Source organism: Condylura cristata, unplaced genomic scaffold (assembly GCF_000260355.1).
Source record: "Condylura cristata isolate star-nosed mole 26May11 unplaced genomic scaffold, ConCri1.0 scaffold00011, whole genome shotgun sequence".
Lineage (NCBI taxonomy): Eukaryota > Metazoa > Chordata > Mammalia > Eulipotyphla > Talpidae > Condylura > Condylura cristata.
The window spans coordinates 57,373,816-57,396,250 of record NW_004567112.1 but is presented as its reverse complement, the minus strand read 5'-3'; the positions used below and the strand labels follow the sequence as shown (position 1 = coordinate 57,396,250).

Here is a 22,435-nt window from a genome sequence, read left to right as displayed (position 1 = left end):
ATTTATTTTGAGATAAATTTAGATGTTAGCAAAAGTTGCAAAAATGGGAGGCCAATTTTAGGGAAGAGGGAATTGTGGGTATGCCTAGGTCCTGATCCTCATCTAGGAAGTGGGTGGTTCAGGACTCAAATTCAGCCCTCACCCCACTCTCAGTTTGAGCAAGAAGGACCAAATCCCCAGGAGGACACTCTCTGGCCAAAGTTCCCTGATCAAGGGAACTTGGTCAGCAGAGACTCCCCAGAGTGAGGGCATTGTCCTGGAGGTCCAGCTAAGCAGGCTGTGAGGTAGTCAGGTAAGGGAGTTTACCTGAGGGTTCAGCACACAATGGGAGAAAGGGGGAACTGCCTAACACAGGGCATTCCAGCCCAGAACAGATTCCCTTTAGATCTCCCTAGGACAGGGAGAAAGGGTGCTGAGCTTAGGGGCTGGTTGAAGCTGACAGGCCAGCTGGAATGTCAGCAGTGCCATCATGGCCCCTAGGACCTCTGTGCCCAGGCTCCCAGAGACATTGCCACCTGGCTTCCCAAGTCTAGACTTGGTCAAGCATATGCTCCCTTAGGTGGAACCCCTGATCTCCCAGGCCCCACCACTGAGTCTCCAAATCCCACTTCCATGGGGGTGAGTCAGGAAGAATAAGGTTTGACCAAAATTGGAAATGAGCTTAAAATGGGCCTCAGGAGTCTCTCTGAGCTTTTTATATTGAGTCCTGTGAACACAGATTTCATAGAATCACTCTGAAGTTGATTGGTTTACCTTACCTTTTGGAAATGCACAGTGGCAGAAGGTGAAGGGAACAAGTCACCAAGAAGTAGAGGGAAGCAGGTGGACTGTCATAGGGGTCTCCAACAGGATGGGTCCCCACAATAAGTGGGTGGTAGTGTGGCTGGAAAAGTGCCACTTGACTGTCTTCATGCTGCTTTTTGGGGAAGCTGTTTTTACTCCTCACACTGAATCTCAGGCTTCTTGTTTGTGAAAGGGGGTAACCCACGTCAACATTGGAGGGAGTATGAAGTAAGATCTCAATGACAAGAAATGATTGAGAGACACTCCTCTGTGGGGGAGGACTGGTGAGGTGCAGAGACCTGCCCTGACTAGAGGCCCCTAGGCAGAAGTGGACAATGCCGAGATAGGCTCAGTGACCCTTGTTACAGAAGTCTAAAACTCTCCAGATGCTGCTCCTTTGCCCACTCTGGAGGTTCCTCTGCCCTGTGGCCAGCTGGCCTTCCCATCCCTGTTGTCTCCTGGGCAGGCCTGGACAGGTTTTGGCCTCCAGGTAACCCAGTTAGTTCAGGAGGGAGTCTAGTGCCCTAGGACCAAGCATCCATTGCTACATAACCTGCAGTCTTTGCTAGGCCTTGTGTGTTCTCTTCCCCCTGTCCCCTTAAAGCCTTCAGTTCTCAGGACCCTGGGGTGGGGGTATGATAGGACTAGCTGGACCCAGCTGGAGTCATCTGCCCCCAGTACCTAGACTCCCATGCCATGTCTTCCACCTTTCTTGGTATGTCTTTGGGTCCTAACCCTGGGCTAAGGACATACAAAACACTGCTTCCCTGTCCCCAATCCAACATAGATGAGGAAATTGAGGTTTGAAGATGCCCACTGGTGGACCATGGCTCAGGTCCAGTTGACTGGGTACCATGTTGACTACCCAGTAACTCCATAGTTCTGTGACCTTACTTTCCCCAGGCAGCCAGGTGTGGCTTTTTTATTCATTCACTAAAACTTCTAAGAAACTAGGATTTGGAGGAGGAGGTGTACAAGTATTGTGAAGACAGAGGCCTTTCTGCACCTGGGTGTCAGCATTAGGGACTAATTATGGTCCTGAGTCCACTGGAAGAAGTTTCCCTTAGGCTTGTGAGGGTTTTCCCAGAGTGTGGAACAAAGGATGTGGAGAAAACAAGGCTGGTCAAAGTCTGAATCCTGAGCGTGCAGAAGCAAAAAGATATTTTCTGTTCACCCAGACTTTGGGACTCTGGGCCTGAGCAGGCTCAGACGGCTCAGTGCTGGTGGACAGTCCCTAGGGATCAACTCTTACTGCACCGGGGCTGCCCCCTGGCGGCAGTGAAAGGAAGCTTTCGAGAAGTGATAGAAGTGCAGACCCTTGGCAGCTTGTGACCCTACTCCCAATCCTTTCCCTCTTCCTGTGCTAAAGCTTCCTGAGATTCCAAGTCCTCCCTCGTCCTGAGCCAGTTATCCACATCCTTATTTTACTTAAGAATATCATCCTCACAGTCCCTTTCTGGTGGCACAGAGAGTTAAGGCATGGCACTGTGAGGCTATCCCAGCCACTGCAGCACAGGTTTGATCCCCAGACAAGGTGACCCACATGGTACAGCAGATCTCTCCTGTCCTGCCCACTTCCCCACTTCTTCCCTCAACAGTGTGTTTCAGTCCATCTGCCTGTTCTGCTCCCCACTCTGTCTCTGGTGAGTCCTCTCACCCTCTGCACCTCTGGGCTGTACCTCAGTTCTTGTATGAATGAATAAATCTTAAAAAAAGAAAAAAAAAAAGAATATCATCCCCTCACCTGTTCCATTGCCCATGGTTAAAAAAAAAAAAAAAAAAAGAGGGCTCTCCCTGGTGGCACAACTGGTTAAAGCACTGCATTATGAAGCTCTTCAAAGCCACTGCAGCACAAGTTCGAACCCCCACCAGGGAGATGACCCACATGGCACAGCAGACCTCTCCTGGCCTGCCTGCTGCTCTCCTCAACAGTGTGTTTCAGTACATCTGCCTGTTCTGCTCCCCACTCTGTCTCTGGTGATACTCTCACTCACCACACCTCTGACCTATACTCCAGTTCTGTACACATAAATAAATAAAATATTTAAAAATAATAAAGATATAATTCCCTGAATTAGCAAGGCCTCCCTCTACTGCCAATGTCTTACTCTAGGCAGAAGGTAGATCTGCCTAGTGTGAATGTCTGGAGCTTAGACCAAGGGTTACATACAGGGCATGGTCAAAAACTGCTTGTTCCTTCATCCAACATGCTTTTATTGAGGACCCTCTTACATAAACTGGGCATTGAACAAGTCAAAGAGGTCCTCTCCTTTTGGGGGCTTACATTCTGGCTAGCAGCAATTGTGCAGGGTGGGAATATAGACAATAGAGAAACCACAGATGATACACTAGGTGAGGATGAGGCTTATGGAGAAAAATAAAGCAGGGTGAGGGCTGGAATGAGGGGTGGGTATGCTTGTTCATAGCCATGACAGAAACTACCATGCAGCTGTTGGAGAAAAGGTGAGTAGTTTTGGTTAATGATAAGGAGAGGATATAAATTTAGATAAAAAAATGATAGATTAATAAGGCTAATAGTCATGTTGGGTTGCATTGTGTTTCTTATAGAATAGTTATTGTCTTTACTTATGGAAGTGCGTAGATTAAAGTTTCTATTCTCTTGCTAAACTTTCCTGCCCTGTACCCTGCAATACTTGGGCACCCTAGCAATCCCCACAACCTGGCACTAAGGAGCTGGGGGGAACAAGACTGTCTTGACTTGCACAAGTTTTCCTGTTGCTCACCCTCCTGAGCCCGCAGGCAGGGTCTCTTCTGGGTTGTGAACTCATAAGGATCTTATGGTTTGAAAATTTGTGAAGTTGAGGGAAAACATTTGTACCTCCGTATTTGGTAATTTACAGTAACCAAAACAGTGCAAGCAAATGTCTGTCAAAGGATGAGTGCTATGATAAGTAGAATATGGTAGATCCATATAATGTATATATATATATATATATATATATATATATATATATATATATATATATATATTCTGATACATGCAACAGTATGAATGAAACTTAAGGAAATTATGCCCAGGGTATTAAATATATAAGGCACTAATGGGCAAATACTATATCAATCTATTTACATGAGGCCTCTAGAAGTTATCAGGAGCTATGGAGAAATGAGAATGGGGAGTTGTTTAATGAGCAGACTTTCAGCTTTGCAAGATGAAGTGAGTTCTGGAAATTGGTTGCACACCAATGTAAATGTAACTAACATTGCCAATTTGTATTCTAAAAATGGTTGAAATGGTACATTTTATGTTGTATGTATTTTTTGCTGGTGTGTGAAATTTATTGCTACTGTGTTTTCACCATCAAAATTATAATCTTGGTCTCTCCTTCTTGCCTATGAGGCCAATAGAGTGACACTGGCTATTATGATAATCTTAAAGTGATGATAAGACTGTCACCAGCAGCATGACATTTGAGACCAAATCTGGTAACCAGAACGTCCATCATTTTCCTCAGTAAGAGTCAAACAACCAACCACTGGGTACAAACACTGACTTTTTGGCTGTTTGACCAGGTGGACACTTGGTACACTTCCCGATGGCGGGATTTGGCTCTTTGGTTTCAACTTCTGCTTTTTCCAGCATAATTCCTTTTGCTGAAGTGCCTCCGAAAGTGTTGGCCTTTGGAGTTGGACTTCAAGAAGTTTTCTTGTACTGTTTGCTGTGCCACTTTTGATCTCACCAGTGACTCTGGAACTTCCTGGCAGTAAGAGGAACATGACATTTCTCCATCCTGCCAGGACCCTAAGGGCCTAAGCAAAAAGTAATGTTGTATCTATGTGATCACAATTGAAAAAATATATTGTGAACCATTCTGGGTTGCCTCCCTAAGCCAGTCCCAGCCTGCTGAGCCTGCTTTAAAAGAAAAAGAAAAAAAAATCTGTTTATCTATGCACACAAGAACTGGGGCACAGTCCAGAGGTACCAGGGGTGATGTTGAGAGGATTCACCAGAGACAGAGTGAGAGGCAGAACAGGTGAACTGACTGAAATACACTGCAGAGGGGAGCAGTGGGCAAGACAGGAGAGGTCTGTGGACAGCTTCGCAGTGCTGTGCTCCAACACCCTTGGACACCAGGGAGGCCCCCTTCTGAACCTGTTTTCTTACTTAAAAATGGGTGATTGTAAACAAGCAAGGGATGATTGTGCCCCTGCATGGAAGGGGAGGTCTAAGGTCAACAGCCTCAAACCTGAGTGGCAAATGTGTGCTTGCACAGCATGGCTGCTGTGTTAGTTCCTGTGTTGTCTGAGGGTAAGACAGCAGTGAGCATGTCAGGTTGAGAGTCCCTAGGCCTACCCCTGCCTTGTTCCCACTTTCAACCTCAGGGACAATGTTGTAGATCTCTCTAAATCCAGTCTACAAGTCTCCAAAGATACTGCCTCAATCATTTCCTTCCAAGCATTTCCTTCTATGGCTGGAAAGGTAAGGCAGTGGCCATGGGGGAAAAAAGATGGGGCAACAGAAACAGAGGAGATCAATACCCCAGGGGAGAAGGGGCTGGGAGATGGGGGTACAGTAGGAGGCAAAGCAGCCTGATTTGGGGGGGTGCTGAAACTCAGGCTGTTTTTCAATAAAGTTGTCTAACTATGGATATGCCTTCCCAGGATGCACTAGGGAAAGGGTGCAGAGTGAGAATCTAAACTGGGTGACAACTACCCTCCACCTAGGGCTTACACTAGTGTCACCTGTGGGAAAGAGTATGCCAAGCCGTTGGGGGGCTTTGCTTCTCAGCTCTGGTTCTTGACTGGACCCTAGCCATCCCTGTTAGTTGACCCTGAACTGTGAAGAGTGAGAGGGTGCTCTCCTATCCCTGATGGGAAGTCATTTCTGCAGCCCTGGAGAGAAGAGAGAGAGGAGTGGCATGCTTGTGTCCCTTGCTTGTGCTTTGACTTCTAAAATATTTTTCTTTTTTCTATCAATATTTTAATGAGGGGTTCAACATAAGATAGAAAAATAACATTCTGATCACTTTTTTTTTTTAAGAGGCAGACTTTTCTTGAGACTTTCATACAGACAATGGATGGATAACATAAAACTCCTGCAGAAAATACAAACTGACCACAGAAAAAGGCACTTCTCCAAATACCTGCCAGGTTTTGCAACAGGCTTGAAATGGCCTTTCAGACTCTGGTGTGCTTGTTCTGATTTCTTTTGGAAACAGATCAGTTCAGACTTGAGCCACGCTGCTCTTGGAGGCTGAGGGATGCCTGGACACTGCCACTGATTTAGCACAGCAGTGTGGGGTAATGGTGCTAACAGAAATAAGGTAATTATAAAGTAATAAGGGTTCAAATACTTGCTTGCTTCTCTGGCTGGGTGTAGGTGGCCAGAGGACACCTCCCCTGTGGGGAGTCTTGTTCACTCTCCATGGAGGGCCATGTGATCCAACAGGTGGGCTGGGACCAGGCCCCTGTGGCCATCTGACTCCCCATAATAGAATCCTTTGTCATCCACAGGCCCATAGACTGTGACCACATCCCCCATCTTCAGTGACAACTTGCACGTATCCCGGCCCCCTATTTGCGCATCCTTAGGGTCATAGTCCAAGGTTGCAATCATAGTCTTTGGAGTCCATAGTGGGGTCCTCCTGGGTTTCCCTTGGGACATGGGGGAGGAGTCCTGGGGATTGGTGAGCCCTGCAAAGTCATCAAGGTGGGTCACAGAAGATAGGAGTCCTTGTGCTGGTAAATGCCACCTCCCATCAGTCTGCTCCATGCCCATCTCCAATTTGGTCACCAGGTGCCCAGGGGTGTTGCCCACTTGCCCATTACATTCACCATGGTAGGAACCTCGGGCATCCCGAGAGCCCCACACTCTCGGCAACTGCCCTTTGTGGAAGGTCAGCTCATCCTCTGCAGCCTCATGGCTGGGAGACATCATCAGGGGGTCATAATCAAAGAGAGCCACAAATGCTGTAGCCAGACTCTCTGCCTCCATCTCTAGTGGGGAGACATGCCTGCACATCTTAATGACGTTGCTGGGTGGAGCTGGACACAGCGCCAAGCTGTGCTCACGGAGCTGGCCCTTTCTCTTGAACTCTAGCATCTGGGTTCTAAGCACCTTTCTCTGCTCTTGCCTTTCTGTGCACCAGGGACTAAAGTGTACCGTCTCCTCCTGTAATATATCATTAAAGTCAGATTTGTAGTGTTGGCTGGTACCCAGCTGAGGGGAAAGGAACACTGGAGCATTTTGCTTTTGCCTAAGGTTCTTCTCAAGGGAAGCCTTTTCCTGACATGGTTCTTTCCTGGACCCACCATCAGGGGATGGATGAATCATTCCCAGAGCATGACTTTTGCTTGTGTCTATGTGCCAGTACTGGTTTTCTTCCCCGCCAGACTGGCCACTGGAATGTGGTGGCCTATGACTTTGGCAATTCTTCTGAAAAAGCAGGTCCTTTCTGGACATCTTCCAGGCCTCTGTGGGCCCCTGGACTTGACTGCCAGACTCTACACCTAGACAATCTTCTTCTGAATTCAGGTTGGGTACCAGAGACCACCTCCCTGGGAGTTCTTCAGGGGATGCTTCTGGGAATTCAGCTTGGGGTTCCCCACAGCTTCTAGGGGTATGTAGGCTAACCTTGGCATTCAGGGGAGCCATCACCAACCTCTGAGGACAGACAGAGAAGGTGACTGTGCAAGTGGATACATCACCACAGGTGTAACTAAAAGGACAGGTGCCTGGCCATTGGTGACAGGTCGCACAGTCCTGAGGGATCTGAGCTGGAACCGAATCCAGGGACTCGCCACAAAGTGACATGGTTCTCACCGAAATCTTCTGGCACAACAGTGGCCTCTGGAGCTGGGAAAACTCCAACATGGTGCTCCCGGCAGTGGCATCAGAGACCTCTGCAACCTTGAGACCATCAGCATACACAGCATAACCAGTGACCTGGACTCCATTGGAAGAGCCAGCAGAATCAATGGTCACAGGGAGCCAACTGACCACCAGGAGGCCTGTTGAGGCATGGCGCTCCACTAGAACATCCAGAGGTGGGTCAGGAGGTCCTGCCATGGGTGTGGTAAAGGTGATAGTAGAGGACATCATTTCCCAGTGCACCTGCAACAAGTCCCACGGCAGCTGCACCTCCACTCGCACCTGATACTGTGTGCTAGGACGTAAGCAGTGGAAAGTATAGCAACTCACTCCTGCTGGGACCAAAGCATGCTCCTGATCATTAAGGAATACCACATGGGGGTAGCTGCTGCTGCCATATACCCAGGTGATCTCAGCTGATGTGCTAGCAACACTTTGTAGGTGTAGTTGCTTGGGGACTACACAAAAGACTCCTTGGGCCCCCAGCATGGGCCCAGAAAAGCCCTGCTCCTCCACACTCTGCACCAAGCCTGGTTGGTCAGCTTCAGACTTGGCATCTGATCTTTCTACTGTCACTTCTGTCTTGGAAACTGCCTCTACCATCTGGCACTGTCCCCTATCCACAGCTCCCTGGGCTTTCCCAGGTAATAAGCTATGACCAGTGTCTTCCTTTGAAGCTATGCCCTGCCCAACTGAGAGATGAGTGAGGCTAAGTTCAGAGGCTTTTGGGGGCAGGTCTCCCAGGACATCACTCTCAGGAATCTGCTCTATCAGGTTGGAGGGCACCAGCCCCCGCCGGCCATCCTCAAGCTCTCCTTCATAGAAGCCATCCTCATCCATGTCCCCAAAGATATATACATAGTGTCCAGCCATGAGAGGCAGTTCATTCTCAGGGTGCTTGTTGGGTCCCTCAAACGGGTTGTAGCTGTAGCGAGCCAGGAAGATCTTACGTATGGGGGTGCCAGGGGCCTCTGAGTCCCTCCCTTCCAGGGCTGAGGCTACACTGTCAGGTTCTAAATCATCCACTTCACTAGCTGTGTCCATGTCCAGAGTAGGGTACGATGGAACCGTGGCCCACATGGATTCCACCTCGGAAGAAGAGTTTGACTGGGAGTTGGTTTTCTTACTCTGGGGTCCAGAGTCCAGAGGTTGGCTTACTGGGACTCTGTTGGGTATTTGGGAACCACTGGCTGACTCTACAAGGGCAAGTGGCTGTTCTGGCAGGGAGGCTTGCCCTTTCTCTTGTTTGTCTCTGCTAGGCTGTGATGGTACTTGGTCTTCAGGCCCTGACAGAAAGTTGGTCAATTGGCTTTCCAGGCCTTGGGACATGAGGGCTTGGGCAACCTCCCTGGTGTCACTGGCAGAGTGACAGGGCTGCCGCTTCAGGGCCTGTATCTCCTCCTGGGCAGCTTGTAGTTCATTCAGGGCCTTCTGCAGGTCGTGCTGCAGCTGTTGTTGCCTATCTTGCCCAAGAGCTGCCTGCTGCAGCAGTTGCTCAGTCAGCAAGCCGGCTGAGTCGCGCTCCTGGCACGTGCGGTCCAGCTGCCCACGCAGGTCGTTGTTTTCAGCTGCTACTTTCCGCATCCAGTCGACCTGAGCCTGCAGCCGAGCGTTCTCCTCCGCCTGCCAGGCGCCCGACTGTAGGGCTGCCTGCAGCTGCGTCTCAGCCTCCTCACAGCACCTCCGTGCTGCCACTGCCTTGGCGCCCAGCTCCTCACACTCACGCAGCCGCGCGACCAACTCTAGCTCCAGCTCTTGCACCTGGCGCTGCGTCTTCTCACAGGGTGCGCTCTGGCAGCCCGCCTCTGCCCGGGAGCTTCCTCTACCCTGCTGCAGCGTTAGCTGTTTTTGCAGGCGCAGCACTTCCCACTGGGACTTGCGCTGCAGCCGCTCCAAGTCATTGACTTTGAGCCTTTGGACAGGGGTGGCAGCACCTCCAGGGTGCGGGCTGTCGAGGCCCGAAGCGATGCTCACCTGCAGTAAGTGGCACTCCTGCCGAAGCTCTTCTATTTGCTTGTCCTTGGCCAGCAGCGCACTGGCCTGCTCTGACAAGTCTCGGGCACGCTGGCGTGCGAAGATCTGGCGCAGCTCCAGGTTCGCGCGGCTCTCGCCTAGCACAGGCGCGCTCACAGCCCGCAGGTTGGTTTCTTGGAGCTTGCGGGCCCGGTCTTCTAGGCGCCGTGCCAGACCCGTCAGCTCTGCGGGCTTCCCCTTGAGCCGCTTTACCTTCTCCTCTGTCTCTTCGCAGAAGCCTGCGCGCCTCAGCTGCCTGTTCTCTTTCTGCAGGCCAGCGCAGCGGCGCGCCAGAACTTGCAACACTTCGGACAGTTCTGAGTTCTGCTTTGCCAGCTCGTGGTAGTCCAGTCCCGCGGGCGAGGGGATCAGGGTCTCGCAGGGCTGGTTGCTGGAGTCTTCTCGCCGGTCGCTAGGTCTCCTGCGCTCCGACGAAGATGGTGACTGCGACGGCGGTGGAGGGCTTGGGGAACTCAGCAGGGAGGCCTCTCTCGAAGAAGAGGCCGGCTCCTTGAATTCAGGGCTCTTGGCATGACTCAGGGTACTGTGGAGTGAGCAGGAACGCGCTGGTGCCAAGGAGTCAAGGGAGCTGGCACGCGTGAGCAGCAGGCTGTCAGGGGAGTTGCAGCACTCGGCGGGCACCACATCTAGGGATCGGGAGCGCATCCGGACGCCCCCGCTCGGGCTGTCGAGGGATTCCAGTTGACAGGCGGACTTCGGGAGACCACAACAGTCGCTGGCCGTCTCGGGGTGCGGCTGTTCAGAAGAACACACTGCTGGAGATTGGGGGGGACTCGGCAAAGCCGGGGGCCAACGGAAGTGCTCCAGGATATATTTGAGGAAAAGCTGGCGCTCCACGTCCAGCGCCGCCTGCAGGTGGCGGATGCGCGAGGCCTGCTCGCCGTCGGTCTCCCAGCGGAGTTGGGCCAGCACCTCCTGCAAGCGACAGTGGCACTGAGCTGCGGCGACTTCGGGCGCCCCCGCGCGGCAATAGCCGCGGCTCACTAACTCTTCTGCCAGCTGGCGCTGCAGCTCCCGGGCTTGGCGCAAGACGCCGTCACGCTCGCGGTGCAGCAGCTGCTGCAGCTGCCGCAGCTCGGCCTCCTTCCAGCGCAGCAGCTGCCGGATTTCGGCCTCGCGCTCCCGCAGCATATCTTCCTGCAGCTGCCGCAAATCCCGACCGCGCTGTGCCTCCCACTTGGAGCGCAGATGGTCAGCCAACTGCTGTCTCTCCCGCTCGGCGGCCTCCCGCAGCTGGCGCGTCTGGTCTGAGAAGCGCCGCCTCTCCGCCCGCCCGCGTGCCCGCTCGGCCTCCAGCTCGGCTCGCAGCTTCACCAGCTCCCGCCTCTGCTCCTCCAGCACTGCCGCTGACGGGACCGAGCTACCTGGCTTCTTGGATGTCACCCGGCTGCCGCCCGAAGGGCTAGGCGAGTCCTTGGTCATGGTGGTCCCTACTTGGCCAGGCACCTGACCTCGCCTGGCCTAGGCCACCACTCGCCAACGGCCGCCGCCCTGGCCGCGGCCAACCGTCCCGCGTGCCCCTTCCGGTGCCCTGAGGCTGGGGGGTTATAGTGTCTCCTCGTGCCTCTTCCGCCTTTGGCATCTTTCCCCACCCCCTCAGCTCGCACTACCGTGGGTGCACTAGCTCTCACTCTGTTCTGGGAAGACTGGGCACCCGCCTTCCCTGGTGGCGCAATAGCACTATGAAAAAAGCACAGCACTATGAAGCTATCCACAGCCACTGCAACACGAGTTCGATCCCCAGCCAGGGAGGTGGCCCACATGGCCGTGGCAGACGTCTCCTGGCCACCTGCTGCTCCCCTCAGCAATGTGTTTCAGTAGATCTGCCTGTTCTGCACCCCCACTCTGTCTCTGGTGAATCCTTTCAACACCCTCCCACTTCTGGCCTGTACACCAGTTCTTGTATGCATAAATAAATAAATAAACAAATAAATAAAAAGGCTGAGCTTTCTATACCTTGTTCAACCTTGGCTGTGTTCTGTCTAGGACGCCCAGAGTTTCTTTGGCCCCATGCCTGTCCCTATATCCTTTGTGGCACATGGCACTCTCCTAGGCACAATCCCTGTCAGGCCAACGCACCCAGTTGGAAGCCCAGGTCACTATCCTGGGTCTGGATAAAAGGGCTCCCTGTGTGGGACAAGATCATGGATGGGAAATGGGCTGACCTGGCCCCACCTGGCCATGGGTTCAGTTGGCACATTTGATACTAAATGACTAGCATCTACAACAGGATATGCCCAAACTTGGAAATCAGTCCTGGGCTATAGGATCCTAGTGGTGGACCTTTTCAAGGACCCCTGTGGTGCTTCAACACTTGCATACATACTGTGACCATTTTACAAATGAGAAGTCTTGAGCCCACAGCCTGGACAGAACCCAGGAAGACAGGAAAGTGGAAAGACTCCATTGAGGTTCAATTCCCTGACCTGTGTTTTCTTGTTAATTTACAATCATCCTGGGAGAGCATTCCAGGAGATGAAGACTTCTCTATGACCACACAACTCAAAAGTAGCTAAGTGGAAATTCAAATCTATAAACTTCTACTCCATCTGCCCAATCTCAGGGTCACAGAGGTCTTTCTCGTGATGGTGGTGGGGGAGAGGGGAGGTATTCCATGGGGAGGATCACATTTCACATTTGTGAAAGGAAGCAGGTCCACTGTAAAACTGAGGGCATCAGAGGGGGAGGGGAAGGGGAAGGTAAAGAAGAAAGAGGGGCAATGTATTATGGTGGAGGATTATGGGTGCCCTCATGGTGGGTGTGGTGTGGTAACACACACCTGAAGAGGTGGGATTCCATATTTCTGTATCATATACAGTGTTGTAAACCAATGTTAGCTTAATTATATGTATAAGAAGATATAGATAGAGAGATAGATGGATATATATATATATATATATATACAGATGGATATATATATAAGAAGATATATATGTGTGTGTGTGTGTGTATCTTGACCATCTTTATATATATGAAGATGGTCAAGTAGAACCTGGAGTGAAGGGCTTCTCTAGTGGAAGGGCAAGGAGAGGGGTAAAAGAAAAAAGAACAGAGACCTGGCATAACCTGCCCTTTGATTTGATCCATGAGTGTCCTGGGTTGGCTGCTTCTCCAAAAGGTAAAGCCAGAGGCCCTTGTAGGACCCACTGGGTCCCCCTGCCACCTTGCTGGAGACAATAAGACCAGAGAACTTTCTGTGGCTCTCCAAAGGCCATGATGGTTAGAGCTAGCATGTCTTTAGTAGTTCTTTAGTTTCCTGTGCCATTTTCATCCCTCGTCCATAAAGTGAGCTAACAATACAGCCCCATCATGGGCTGTGTGACCTTGCAGAGTTCTCTGACTTCTCTGAGAGAAAAGTCTGAGCATCCAATTCCTTTACTTGTGAGGTTTCAATGAGGTGAGTACACTCAGTAGCCAGAATAAAACAATGCTCCTTAGTTGGCAGTTCACTCATTTGAATCCTAGTCCTCTTTGACAGCTAGAGAAATTCAGGTCTGCAAGAAGGGCTTTGGCTGAGACCAGAGATGGCTGCCATGGTGGAAGAAGGACAGGTACTTTCTATGCTCCTTAGGACTCACTCTCATGGCAGGTGGAAAACCTCAGCAACCAGGATGTCTATCCAGACTCCACCACATTTTGGTTGAGTGACGGGGGCAGGTTACTTTACTCCTCTCACCTTCTACACAAGAAGTGTTGATAGAACTGGCCTCCCAGAGTTGGGGTTGAAGGAACACTGGATTTCTATTGACCAAAGGCTAGATATGCAATGGGAGATGCACTGAAGTGTGTACAGATTCTCTTCTTTCCGTTCCATGCTTGGTCTGAACCCTCAAAAGCTTCTTTCAGGAGCAACGGGCTTCTGGCCCTTTGCATGTGTTGTTCCCTTGCCTGGAATATCTACTTTACCTGACAAAATCACAATGCCCACTGCAGATGAAGCACTTACTATATGCAATGTGCAGTGCTTACCATACTTTATTTAAACCACCCATTTTACAGATTAGAAGTTTCAAGCCCCAGTGGATCAAGTTTTGCTCAAGGGCTTCTTAAGTGGGTCCAACAAAACCAAATTTTGTGCTCTCAATTACTATTAACCATGATCTTTGTCTCATCCTTTGTTTTGTCCTGGCCTCCCTGGAACTTTACAGCCCCTGTAATAGATATAATCACCCCACTTCTCAGGGACATGTCTAATACACATTTGTATTTGAGTGGACCCAAAATGGGCCCAGGAAATGTATAAGTGAAGTCTCTTCCCAGGAAAGAGGAAGAGGGATGTAAGGTCATACAGGTAGGGAAGGTGCCAAGGCACCAAGGTCCCTGGTCTGCTTACCTCCCATCTCAAGTCAGGTACCACTTGGCAGTAGATAGAGGTGATCTTAGCCTTGAACAGGTGTGAGGTCACTAGATGTTATAGCAACAGGGAGGTTATCTTTTGGAATACTCATCACAGATATATTTGACAGAAGAAGCCCTGCAGCACGGGATTGTTGGTGGCTTGCCAGGGCACATGGTCAAGTGTGACAGAGCTGATTGATACTTCAAGGTGGTGGGTGGGGCTCCCTGGCCTGGATGTCCTGATGTAGTCTCCAGGAGGCATCCACCAGTGACATTAGAGACTTAAGCTGTCGCCAGACAGCAAGACTCTGCGGTGAGTCTTTCAGAACCCCACAGTCACCCACCATCCAGCAGCAAGCTGTACTAACACCACCCACAACATGTCCAAGGTATTCTGGTGTGTGGCTGAGTGGATGAACAAACCAGGGCTTTCCTAGGGCTGGGCTTCTGTCACCTTGTGCAATGATTACCAGTGATGACCTGCCTGTCACCCCCATCCACTCTGAGCTCAGCAAGAGCAACCACCAGCATTGATTCACCATGTCACCTTCCTCAAGTCTCTATTGTCTTATTTACAATATCAATGAAATGGATTATATGAGTGGTACTCAAACTGGGTTCCTGAGGACTACAGGGAAAGTCCTGGAAAATTCTGTAGGACTCTTGGGGGAGAGGAGGAAAGGATGAGCTGAAGGAGAGACACTGTCCCTACCTCCTGCTTCAATAAGACACAAGCACTCATGATTGTTTCTTATCAGGGCTGAGGAAGGCTTTTGGTGTGCTCCTAGAAACAAATTTATCTATTGAGTCTACAACCTTGTATTCCATGCTGCCTCTCCCCACAGAGCCAGTCTGGGACCTCTGGGCCATGTGCTCATGGGGTCTGGAGAGCAGTCTGATTCATATCCCGCCCCTACCAGCCTGGACTGGCAGTTCTGCCACACTAGCCCTGAGCTTTGCAGAGTTTGCCTGACAGTGGGGGTTGTGGACTCCATTCTGAGGGTCTACTTGGGGCTTTCTAACACCTACACTATAGTAGTCCCAGGTTTCTACTCTGCTTCCTTTACTTTTAGTTCAACAAACTTTCTGTCAGTTCTCTGCTGTTTTCTCAGAGTTTAGAACAGTGCCCGGTATATGGCAGGTGCTAAAAAAAATGCATGATCAAAGAAAACAAAGGCATCCTGGCCAGGTTTGGCTTCTGTCCTTGTGGAGTTTACAGTCTAAAGGAGGACATAGAGCTGAAATGCAAATATGGTAAGTTTGTAGTACACTTGGAGTTTGAGCAGGTGCTGGGAATGCACGCATGGCAAGAGGGGAGAAAGACCACTGCCAAAGCAGTCTTGCTCAAGAGCAGAGGCAGCCTCAGGCATGAGAACTGCCCAAAGTTGAGTTGGATCTCAAGCACGTTGACCTGCAAGTCCCCAGGCCTCTGCACTCAGACTTCCTGCAACCCTCACACATGCCCACTGTGCCATCCCGCACCCCTCCTGGTATTCAGCTTATAATTCTCCGTGCAAAACAGTGATTCAGAAAGGGAGCATCTCAGCCAAGTCTTTTCACTCCAGGAGGTGGGGAGGTTTGGCACCTCCAACACTGACCTTCCCTCATCAGGGCAGATACTGGTGAGAGACCATGCTATTCTCTACCTCCACTTCCTTGTGGGGTCAGTCTATACCCTCTGGGTAGGGAGAAGCAGGCTGTACCAGCTGCCAGCTCTATGGATGGGGCTCTAAATTGGCCTCTTGCCTGGACAGCTCCCAAGGGGTGTGCCTCTGTGGGCGAGCAGCCTGCCCACACCAGTACTTTGCAGACCTTGTCCCTGAGTCCTCATCATAGTCAGGGAGGCTAGTATTGTCCACTCCAGATAAGAAAACTGCACGGGGCCTCCCCGGGCACACTTTGAAGCTATCCACAGCCACGGCAGCATGCTTTGATCCACAGTCAGGGAGACGTGACCCACATGGCGCAGCAGACCTCTCCTGACCTGCCCGCTGCTCCCTTCTACAGTGTATTTCAGTAGATCTGCCTCTTCTGTTACCTACTCTGTCCCTGGTGAATCCTCTCAGCCCACACCCCTGCACCTCAGATCTGTACCCCAGTTCTCGTATGCATGAAGAAATAAATCTTCAAAAAGACAGCATCACACTTCTGGCTATGCACTGTTGCCAGATAGACCTCTTTTCCCTCTCTATTTCTCTCCATTTTTGCTGTGCTTTAACCCACTGTGACGCCAGGGAGGGCCCTGGCGTCTCTCCACTTTTAACCTATTCCAAATCACCCCCCTAACTCTACAACCTGAAACATGAGCGTTACTCATCTCCCCACTGACACCTGTGGTGATAACCATTTGTGCAATCATTTGGCCATTGCTCTAGTCAGGGGATTGCCCTTCATCAACTCTTTGTCAGGGCAAGATGGAGTTCACACACTGAATTAAATTTTTCATTCGTCAAGCACAGAGAACCTCCAGTGGGGTTGGTGTAAGAAAGGGAGAGGAAAGATGGAAGGAAGGAGGGAGACAGAAAGGTAGATTAGAAGGAGGAAAAACAGGAGAGAGTAGAAGGGAGAGAGGGAGGAGAGAAGTGTAGGGCTCTTTAGGTTGTCTGGGCTTCCCCAACCTTGGTTTAACCCAGAAAGTCCAAGAGCAGACTTGAGCTTGAGTCTCTGAGAAAAGGTTGCTTGGCCCTTTGAGTCTCAGTTTCTTCCTCTGTAAATGGAGCTGATAACAGTTTGGATCTCAGAGGATAACTAGGAGAGCCAGTGAATTGCATTCATACTTGTGGGAGCCCATCATGCAGCAGATGACAAATTATCCAACTGAACATGGTAATAAAGTCCTTAGAAATGAGTAACACTTGTCAGGTGGATATAGAGTCTTGGGACAGGGATGACAAAGGCATCACAGGCAAAGGGAGCAGCATGGTGAGAGGCAGAGGGTCCAATGTGGCTGGAGCACTGGTTGAAGGAAGGGATAGATGTAGACAAGAGGACTTGTGCTAGCAGGTCAAAGCAGAATCTCACTTGCACAGATCAGATTGGGATCTAACGCCTAGAACCTTGCTTCCCAGCTAGGTATTGAGGGTAAGCTACTTCTTTTGGGACCTCAGCACTGTTATATGTTGCCAATGAATGTGGCAGTGTGTATGTCCAGCACCCAGAGCCAGGCCATTGTCATCTGTATTCAGTGTAAGTTACTCATTGCCAATTGGCTGCCTCAGTACAGGCCCTTCCTTTTCCCTTCAATGTGTCTTGTAGTCTCACCTGCTGAAGAACCCCTTTAATGCTTGGCCCCTCCTACCCTCTATCAAGTCCCTCCTCTGAGCCCCCCTCACTTCACCAAGCCCTCACCACCTTTTCTCATTTCCTTGGTGCCTAACAAGATGCTGTGAGCTCCTTGAGGGCAGGTACAACCTTTGTATCACCTTCTTAGAACCTAGCAGGTGGGAATCCAGGACCACATGCTGATTGGGGGAAAGAACAGCATATGATAGGGTCAAGCAGGAAAGCTTGGAGTCCAGGAGCATGAGGAAAAAGAGGCTAGTTCTTATGGAAAGCTCAGGAGGTGGCATGGAAAGGCCAAGTCCAGATAAACAGGATTGATTGAGCAGAGGCAGGTGGTGTGATCTGCTGCAAGCACAGTAAAGGTTTTGGAGCAAAAGAAGGGCCTCAAAGACTAAGCGGGCCTTTCCACTGGAACTGGGCACATTTCCTGTGTCCTTGTTTAACAGTGGTACTCTGCCACTCAAAGCCTTGGTTCCCCATCTTCTAAGTGGGTGTAAGGGAGTCATCTTGCAGGGGGAATAGTGAGGTTGCTGAAAATGCTGCAGCAGTGGATAGTTCTTGGCACTTGTTTGTCATGTCAATATCAGCGGTGTGAGTTGTGCTTGGAAAACCTTGGAATTCTTTAGGGCAAGAACCCTTTCCCTCTGTTGTTCTTCATAGTGGGAGGAGGGGGGTAATTCCCATGGCAGTTATGTTCTTTGACCTGAGACCATTCAGCACCAGGCAAAATGCACAACTAGGACCATGGAGTCAGTCCCCAGACCAGGCTGTCAAGTGCCCCAAGTCTCTAGGAAACTAATTGAGAAGTCTCTTCTGCATTTGCCAAATGTTTATTGAGCATCCACCATGTGCGTGGGCAGTCCTGAGGGGACATGAAAGGCACACAGGATCCCTGATTGCATGAGGCTTTTCATCTGGTTTCTCCTCTGCTCTCTTCCCATCTCGAACTTGGGATGCTCTGTGGAAAGCCAGTCCTTTTCCAACCATGTTATCTCCAGTGCTCCTTTCTTTTCTTCTTTCAAAGGAAAACCAATGCCATTACCATCTAAAACACTCTCACCTCTTTGCTTTGGTAGTTGTAACAGGCTTCCAAATCATCCCTGCTCTGTTTCATGTCCCCCTACCTGCCTCCACTCTCCATTCTTCAATTAGTTTTCCTTTTAAACACTAGCACCCGATTACCTTTCCACTACTCATGTATACTGAAAGTTTCTCATAGCTCAAAGAGGAGTCGAACCTCTCCCATTCCTTTCATTTCTAATTTATTTCTAGATGGCCACGACCTCTTCTTTTTCTTCTTTTTTAAAAAGGTTTATTTATTTATGCATACAGGCCAGAGGTGTGTGTGTGAGAGAGAATTCACCAGAGACCGTGGGGAGCAGAATAGGCAGACTGGCTGAAAGGCTGCAGAGGGGAACAGTGGGTAGGTCAGGAGAGGTCTGACACACCATGTGGGTCACCTCCCTGGCCAGGAATGCAGTGGAGGGTTGAGCCTTGGGAGAGCCCCCCCTTTGCCTCCTTTCAGCCTCCTTCCCACCGTTGCCATAGGAGCCTGCAGCCCAGTCTGGAACAAGAGTCTGGTTCTGCTTCTAGCTAGCGGTATGACCTTGGGCAAATCATTGGCCTTCTCTATGGTACCAAATGGGACTGTTAGTGGTAACCACCCCATAGGGTGGTTTCAAAGCATTCTGTAGGTTCTAGTGTTAAATATTACCAGTTCTCTTCAGTGACATTTCCCACCTTCTAGTAAAAAGTCACATTATGATCATCCAGTTTTCTTTACAGTACTTAGTAGGGCCTGAAGTAATCTTGGTTATTCAATGACCTTAAGCACCTACTAGGTGCCAGGCACTGTTTGTAATTGCCACCGGGATGAACATCCTATAAAAATTAGGTATCCCTAGTCCTGTTTGCCAGAGTTCACTCAGCGCTCGCGGTGCTATAGCCTAGACGCAGCCGGCACTAAGCCGGTACGGTCAGCCCAGCCTCGCCACGCCCCGCCACCCCTCCCCCCGCTCCAGGAAGTGCGGGGGCTCCAGCCGCCTGGTCGACCGCGATGCATTCTGGGAAAGCAGCAGCACCAGATTCAAGATGGCGGCCAGCAGGAGGCTGATGAAGGTAAAAGCCATTCTCCGGCGCCGGCTGGGCGGGGGGCGGCTTCCCGGCTTCGGGGCCCTAGCGGCAGGCCCGGGCTCCTCCGGGCGCCGTCACCAGGGCTTCCGCTCTGCGTGGTCATGCCGTTCTCTCTGGACCACGCGCGGGCTGAGGAGAGAAAACCGGGCTACCTAGGCCTCAGCCTGGGCGGGAGCTCCAGGCCGCGCAGGGAGCCACCGCTGGTCCCTCCGCCCGGCCTGGGGCATCTAACTGTTCTCCGCCAAGAGCCCGGCCGGGGCCCCTTCCTCGCAATGGCCGCCTCCCGGGCCCGGCTTTACGTTGATGTGGAGGCCTAACCGGAGCCCCAAACCGGGTGCCGCGGGAAAGGCCTGAGCACCGGATCCCCGGCCGGAGCCCGCGCCTCGGAGCCGCCCCGCCCTGGGCCGCAGCGCGCCGGTGTCCGGAGCCTGGCTCGGCGGGGCCGCAGCTAGGGAGGCCGAGAGGCCAAGGTTGGGCAGAGAGGGAGACCGAGAGACGAAAGTTAGGTTAGTTTGTTCGTGGGTCGTTTGAAATTGCCCTAGCCCTTAGCAAACTGTCGCCTTGTGACTGCAGAGTCACACAGCGGTCAAGTTCCAACTTCTGGAAGGTGTAGGGTCGAGCAGGGTCGCGGCGCGGTTCTCCTTCCCAGTCTCGTTATCTTTCCACCACTTTGTCGCCTCGATCTCTGATCCCTGAAGAAACACTGTGCCATTTTGGGGGGTGGGGTGAGAGTTGGCTTTATGGGTTGAAAAATCAAAACAGGCCTAAGTTTATAACGATAACTTGGTACTTTGTGTGTTGAGTGCAGAGGGATGCCTTCTTGCTAATTGGCTCCTTTGGTGAGGAACACAGATGCTAAACTGGCTCAGTTCTTTCACCGCGTTTGTTTGTCGGGCGATCTCCGGAGCCCCCCTCGCCAACAAACGTTTGTGAGTTGCTGGGCCCAGGAGTTGGTTTCTTGAGGGGCGTTAAAACTGGGGCTGCCTCTGGGCCCAGCAGCACCTGACAGAATTAAACATTGAACTAGTCGGAGCCTCTGGGCCTCCTCTCCCTGGGAACGTTACCTTTCTTTTGTTCACAGAAGGCTAGAGACATTTAACTTAATAAAACTGAATTAGAAATGGTCACAAAAGAACAGTCAGCCAACTTCAAGCGTCCTAGCTCTTCTCAGACACCGCCATTAGAATACCCAGTCATCCAGATGAGAGGACTGTTATTCATTTATTTCCCTACTCTAATCCTCAAAAATGCAGTCATTCATTAAGCCTTGCATAGGTTTTACTTTAGAAAAAGTTCCTGAGTGTATGCTCTTCTTCTAGATCTTACTAAAATTACTTGAATTTATAACTTCATCTCTCAGGTCCCCTCCAGTGTGCTCTCTCTCTTGACTTTCCTTCAGGGACTCTAGAGTTCCTTTTTAAAGCAAATATTTCATCCTTTTACTTCCTATTAAAAAATTCTTGTTTAGCACTTAACCCTAACTTCTTACATGGCACACAAGACCCTTCTTATACTGCCTGAAAATAGTTAGTCATACCTCCTGCTCCTTGGTTTCTCACTGTCCTTACACCTACTCTAGGTACATGATCTCTGGAGTTTTTATTCTGTGTAGCTTTGTACTTTACACGCATTACCATGTTTAATCCTTTCTGTGAAATAGACAGTTTTATTTCTGTATTGTAGATTAAAAAAATGTAATACAGAGAGATTCTGTGACTTGGGCACACTTTGTTAGGGTGAGATAACTTAAGTTCTGACTCCAAAGCCTCCTGCTATTAATTGTTAGGTGGTCTTTAGCACAGGCTGTTTGTTCTGCCTGAGATAGGCTGGCTACCTCCCTGCTTTCCTCTCTTCTCTCCCAGGGGACTCCTGAGTTTCAACTCCAAAACCAAGCTATTCTGTGAGACCTTTACTCCATTCCCCCTTCAGAATGGCTGTTCCTTCCTTTGTTTGACCACAGCACTCTTTATGTTTCTCTTTGAGTTCTTGTCACACAGTCTGATTTGTGTTAGGCTTGACTTTTCTTACCAACTCTGAGTTACTCAAGGAGAGGGATTTTGATCTAATTTATCCTGGTATCCCCAGTCTAGCCCAGTTGACCTATTTTGGTGTTCCCAGGCTCCCAGAGGGCTAAGAGGGACCTTACTGTAGTTTTTGATTTTGTTGTTCCAAAACATTGGCACGCAGGCAAAATGTGAACTTAACTGAGTACTTAGTGAGTGCTTCATGTTTTACATAGTTCTTATCTTTTCAGTAACAAAGTTTATTGCTATCTTTATTTCACAAGTGAGGAAACTGTGAAATTTAGGTAGGATGTTTAGGTTGGATGTTACCTAAGGTGGGGGGGAAATGTGATGCTAAATCTCCCTGCTTCCAAATCCCAGGTTCCATGCCCTTTGTCATTCTGCCTTCATTCTTACTCTAAGGATGAATGGAAGAATGTGTTTTTTTGAGTTAGGGATTGAAATTCTTTCAATTCAGTAGGGAATGCTTGTTTCTTGGCTCAATGTTTAACACTGTTTAGTTTTTTATAAAAGATGCAGGTTGATTACCACATAGGGTAGGATAAAAGGAATTTTTTTTAAAGGGGAGTTTTTCAATGGTGAAAAAAATAAGCTGATGTTGAACAATGAAATGAATCACATCTTAAAGAACTTTAGATTTCCTCAAAAAATATTTTTCAGGAAAAAAATGTACAAAATGATGTAAAAATAAACTTATATTATTAAAAAAAATTTTCAGAATACTGGGAATCAGGGTTTGTTGTAACAATGCAGCTAGTGTAAAATACATGATTAAAAGCAAATGATTTGCATATGTTGTACTGAATGGTTATTTTAGGCAAAGTATGATAAAGTAACTTAAAAAACATTTGCCCTCTCTGGTGGCTCAAGTGGTTGAAGCACAACACTGTGAAGCTGTCCACAAAGGCAAGTTTGATTCTCAGCCTATGGCAGGCCTCTCCTGACCTGCCCTATGGCTCCCCTCAGCAGTGTATTTCGCTGGGTCTGTCTGTTCCTCACACTTCCACCA

At 50.0% G+C, this 22,435-nt stretch overlaps 2 protein-coding genes across 2 annotated transcripts in view; one reads left to right on the top strand and one right to left on the bottom strand.

Annotated features, from left to right (window-relative positions):
* Positions 1–6,160: 6,160 nt before the first annotated feature.
* On the bottom strand, positions 6,161–11,071 carry LOC101629528 (RIMS-binding protein 3A-like). The gene has a single exon (XM_004681105.1). The coding sequence runs from the start codon at positions 11,069–11,071 to the stop codon at positions 6,161–6,163; it is 4,911 nt and encodes a 1,636-aa protein (XP_004681162.1).
* Positions 11,072–19,316: 8,245 nt separating this feature from the next.
* UBE2L3 (ubiquitin-conjugating enzyme E2L 3) overlaps positions 19,317–22,435 on the top strand; it is a 49,140-nt gene continuing 46,021 nt past the window's right edge. Inside the window, exon 1 of the mRNA XM_004680941.2 lies at positions 19,317–19,387. Coding sequence (XP_004680998.1) covers positions 19,361–19,387 — 27 coding nt within the window. The 5' untranslated portion in view covers positions 19,317–19,360. The remainder of the gene's footprint in view (positions 19,388–22,435) is intronic.